This window comes from Gavialis gangeticus, unplaced genomic scaffold (genome assembly GCF_001723915.1).
Source record: "Gavialis gangeticus isolate Ggan-Ray unplaced genomic scaffold, GavGan_comp1, whole genome shotgun sequence".
Classification (NCBI taxonomy): domain Eukaryota; kingdom Metazoa; phylum Chordata; order Crocodylia; family Gavialidae; genus Gavialis; species Gavialis gangeticus.
In genome coordinates, this window is record NW_017729024.1 from 160930529 (window position 1) to 160935680 (window position 5152).

The 5152-nt window shown below is 43.7% G+C and overlaps 1 protein-coding gene across 3 annotated transcripts in view; it reads left to right on the top strand.

Moving 5' to 3' along the window:
* Positions 1–2075: 2075 nt before the first annotated feature.
* The window catches only part of ADAMTS12 (ADAM metallopeptidase with thrombospondin type 1 motif 12), a 474912-nt gene continuing 471835 nt past the window's right edge, over positions 2076–5152 (top strand). For all 3 annotated transcript variants that reach the window (XR_002097463.1, XM_019517990.1, XM_019517991.1), the window contains exon 1: positions 2076–2346. Coding sequence is in view for 2 of the 3 variants with exons in the window: in XM_019517990.1 (XP_019373535.1) it covers positions 2220–2346 (127 nt within the window). In the remaining variant the exon portion in view is untranslated. The remainder of the gene's footprint in view (positions 2347–5152) is intronic.

Here is a 5152-nt window from a genome sequence, read left to right on the forward strand (position 1 = left end):
AGAAAAAAAATTGAAAGAAGCCCTGTAAATCTCAAAATTAATTTATTTTGGGTCTATGAAGCACTCTGCTGGTAGTCAAAAGGCCTGGATTCACTTCCTGGCCCTGCTACTAGCCTGCTGGGTGACTATGGCAGTCAGTCAAAGTTTCTCCATCTGTAAAATCCAGTTAAAGCTTCTGATTTCCTTTGTAAAATATTTTGAGATGTGCTGATGTACCATGCTGTACCAGTATCAGGTATGAATTTTTGGTAAAAAATATTAGTCATAATTATATGATCACCAGTTGGGAGATCTCGTGACAGTTAAGGAAACCCTGCAAAGCTTGCTAAGGCTATTGTTCTTGGGAACGGCAGAGGATTCAGCAAGGCATGCTGTGAGAAGAGCAGCCTGTATAAGCAGATCCCTCCACCTCAGTAATGGAAGGAGGTACATTTTGAGTCCTGCAGTTTTGTTGGGAAGAAAAACTTTTAGGGGAAAAAATCCTCTATGACGAATCGGGTTTCAGAACCATGTAAGAAAGGAAACATGAGACAGGAGATTCCTTTACTAAAAGTAACCTGAGAGAGAACATTTTATGGCTGGCCTGTAATACTTCCAAAGGACTAGGAAAAGCAAACCCGGTGGGAATCACAGAATATTCCTAGTTTTACTGATTGCTCAAGGGCTGTGGCCTAATTTTTGTCTTGGAGTTTGCTGCAACGGCAGGAACAAACTCTGCTGTGGTCTCTTCTGCCAGCATTGACGGCTGCTGCCATCGCAGAGGTGCAAGGAAACAGCTGTTTAGCAGTTCCTGCCCTCACTGCCTCGAGGCTTGGGAGGTGGAGGGAAGAGCACCCTCTTCGGATGGTTAGCTGCATAGATGGCCTGAAAGGCATGCCTGAAGACAGTTTGCAATTAAAGAAATTATTTTGCAAAAATCTTGTTGATCTAATAAAAGATATCACCTCTGTCCATGAACCCTGATTGCTTTTTCCTCTAGACCAATACGGCTACAACCTGGACACCTGCCTGAAGACAGGGCATTCCCCGACAAGCTCAAAGGCATGGTTCCTGCCTTGAGGTGTTTACAGGCTAATATGACATGGCAGTGTGAGGAAAAACAGAGTAGAGAGAGGCAATCAAGGGAAAGGGACACTGTGGGCTAAAAGAAAATGTAATTGCTTCAGGTTCTGTAAACAATATCTTTTATTTGATGAATTTCTCATGATGCCGTATTTGTACGTCCAGGAAAGATCGCGATGTTCTTAGAATTTAGGGAGGCTGGATGCAATGACCGGAGCTGACATTTACCTGGCACGCCGCTTGGAGCAGCTCTAGCCTGGCACAATATAGCTTGGACGTGGGTGCTGGCTGGGCAGCAGTCTACATGAGGCACAGAAAAGGGGGAGGGGAGGGGAGGGGGGAACAGGAAGAGGGCAGACCTGCTGTGGCCTGAGGAGCTCCAGTGAGGCATCACCATGCACAAACGGTAGTCTGGGGAGCTTGTACCAATGCTTTGGTTGGTTTTTGGGGGGCGAGAGGTTGAGATTTCACGTCTCAGGCCAAATAAGTTCTGAATTCTATTGACGGAGCAAAGCTCAATTGTTCAAGTCTGCATGGTGCTAGGATTGAGCTGGTACCAGGTATATCAGGGGACAGCACATTGTACCAGGGGCTGCAGGCTGGTGCAGATTCAGGCTAGGGCCCTGGAACCTGAGTTACTCACAGGACATCATGAGCAAAAGAGAAGTGAATGCATGCATATGACACGTGCTTGTGGGGCTAGGATCACTACTCCCAGGACAGAGCCTATGGGGGCTGCTGCTCACTTCCTCCAGGACACTTGATTTTGTTATCTTGGTTCCAGAAACGGAGCCAGGCAGCTTTTGTTCCAGATCCATCTTCCAGCCTCTCCCAGGCAGGATCAGCCACTGGAGGATTGGAGAGCAGGGTTCATGAGAACTGACATTAATGTATTAGCATAACGCTCTCAGTGAATGAGGGATTCCCTGGAAATTACTTCCTTACTGGGCCCTCCTTCCTCCCCCTGCAGAAATCAGACACCGGATTTCTAATCACTCCCCTTTTCAGGAAAAGCTGCTCTGCTCTTTCTGTACGAAGAAGCTTTCTCTCTGCATTAATTTCCCTCTACCGCTTGCCATGCAACTTTACACTTTCCTCTCCAGCTAGGAGTTTGCTAAATACGCTGAGTCCACTGTATTGTTTCCCCCAACTAAAACATGCCATATGTCCAGAGAAGCTGGATTGCAAACTTTTCCTTTTGGGTTCAGTTCCTTCACATTCCAGTGCTCTGCTATGGTAGAAATCCTCCACCGGGCAGATTTTTCTATCCAGACAAGAAGCAAGGTCAGTGGCTGCTCTCATTTTAATTAAACAATTGTGTTTAACTCTAAACTTGGCATCCTTTCTCCCCATGCTCCTGATGGAAACAACCCAGGGTCACAAAGCTCTAAGTAAAGAGGTTCAGTTTATTCCTTTGTATGTGGTGTCTGCTGAAACCTCTGCTTCTGTATTTGCACAGTGTTTCATTACTTTTAGAGTATCTAACTTCCAAGCAGCTCTGTGATTGATTTATTTTCACCAAGTCAGACTTGCTGCTTTCCAACATTAAGCACATACTGAAGACTAAACCTTGCAATGGGCTGTGTGAGTTGCATTTTTACTTTAATCTTGCAATGTACCATTGACTAAAGTAGCTCACAGCATTTTGGAATATAAACTTGTGGCACTCTCCTTGTCACACTGTTGAGACAAAGAGCTTGCAACTTTTGATTTTAAACGTGATACCAATAATACATAATGCTGACAGCTCAGACTGGGTAGTTCTGTTATTTTCTGGAAGCAATGAGGTTAGATTGCAGTTGAACAGTCTATTGTTGAAACCTATTTGCATTATACATTTAATCTTAAGAGTCACCTATCTAAAAGCCTATATCATCATAACATTTAGGAAGTTGTGTCCTGTAAATGTACCTTCTCTTCTGCATAGAAACCTCTGCAATGCTATGATGCAGCACCATGTATTAGAGAAGAAATATAGCCATTTGGAACCCAGATTGCCTCCCTCCGAATGCTAAATCGATTGTGGTTATTTCTTTCCAGTGAGGAGGGGAAATTAAGCCACTGAACTGTATCTGAGTGAAACGTTTCAGTTGTGGTGTGGTGTGGGGTCAGAAGGAGACGTCTCCTCAGCTGTATAGATTGACATAACTCTTAGAAAATGGGGTAATGGCGTTACCTGGCCTTCGTTGTGTACCTGACTAATACTTCTGCAAGGTTTTGGACAATCTGAAAAACCAATCTCTAAGTGAAAAAACCACAGGTTTGGGAACACTGATGCTGCAGAAAGCCTCAGCACAGCAGGAAAGTGGGAGATGACGAAAATTTCACATTTTGAAAATGGTTTTCTAGTCTAGTCTCCAGGCTTCATCCTGATGATTAAAGAGATTGGGCACTGGGGAGAAAAATCACCTACATGTCTCAGGCCTTATGAAAAAACAACTGGATAAATAAATTGGCCAAGGACTAAACAACACATTACCTTGGTGTTTATCACTGGCTGCAGGAAAAACCAGTAGAAATGATCATTTGTCTTGGTGACAATAAGAGGAAGAGGGGTAGGTTAGGGAGATCAGGAAGAGGTGACTGTTGCCTTGCCAGGCTCTGGGAAATGGATGTAGAATATAAATGCATCTTCTATATATCAAAAGCTCTCTATTTTTTCTAAGAGTCTAAAAATGGTTTTGAATAAACAAAAATCCCAACCTGACTTACAGTTGTTTGCTGCTGGGAAAGAGAAGAGGATTTAGTTTTGTGGACTGATGCAGTGGTAAGTCTGAAGTGTTATCACAATCAGAAAGGAGATTCCAGAAATAAGCTAAACCCAGCCTCTCATCTAGCCGAAGTGACTACAGATGTTCTATTCAGTAAGTGGCTGGAGCAAATGTGGCTTACTGGGCATGTGCAAACGACATCTAAGAAGAACTATTGTTAAAAGCTGAAAGTGTATTTGAATTCATATTCCCTCTGGGTGAATCTGCTGTTCCTCTGAATTCTCCAAGTACACTTAGAGCTAAGTACACATAGTCTTTCTCTAGCCCTGGAGGGGCTCCCTCCAGAAACAGACAATGACAATGGACAATGATCTGTATGCTATCCAGATGGGTCAAAGGAAGTCGGGGTGAAACAGTGCCAAAGACATGTTGGAAACTTGAAGCCAGGGTGCAACAATGGCAAGTGATAAAGTATCTCTTCTTGTAAAGGGACTTTATCAACTTAAAACACATCTTTCTGTCTGAAAGTCTCAGATTCTCTCATGTTACATGAGTCACCACTTAGAGACCAGACCATTTAAGAAAGCAAATATTTGTCTCTGTTTCCATTTGATTACTGTGTGCATTTGTCAGCGTTTTGTGCACCATAATTTTCAATACAAGTATGCAGTCATTGAGATTTGACTGCATACTGCAAAATATGAGACAAAAACACCCCAACAGTTTAAAAGACAAGCAAACATGTCTGCAACCTACCAAACTAGCACCTAAACTCATTGGAAATCTCTCACAATCAAGGATGATTGTCTTATCTGTGGGTCTGAAGATGGTTAATGAGGCCTACCTGGGATCAACAGACTGCTGCAGCTTGGGCACAAGTTTCTGTGTGGGGTGGGTGACTCTGCATTCTTGGTTTGGTTCACGACATGCTGTTTCTACTGCTCCTGTTTTTCCATCTCCTGTTCTCGTTGTTAAGTTTCAAAGTATTGAGACCTTTGCAGCAGACTCTCCCTCCATTTGGGGCAGTCCTGGGTGATAGTCTCCCACAAATTGATATTGATGCTGCATTTTTTTCAAGCTGGCTTTGAGGATGTCCTTGAAGCACTTTCTCTGCTATCCTCTTGAGCATATGCCTTGACTGAGCTGGGAGAATAAAACTTGCTTTGGGAGTCAGGAGTTGGGTATCTGGAAGATATGGCTGGCCTGGCGAAATTGATGTCGGATGAACAGTGCCCTCACTGATCATGGTGTTTGCTTGCGAAAGGATACTAACATTGGTGTGTCTGTCTACCCACTGGATTCACAGGAGCTTCTGCAGGCAGTGTTGATGGTACTTATCATAGAATCATAGAATCATAGAAGTCGGGTTGGAAGGGACC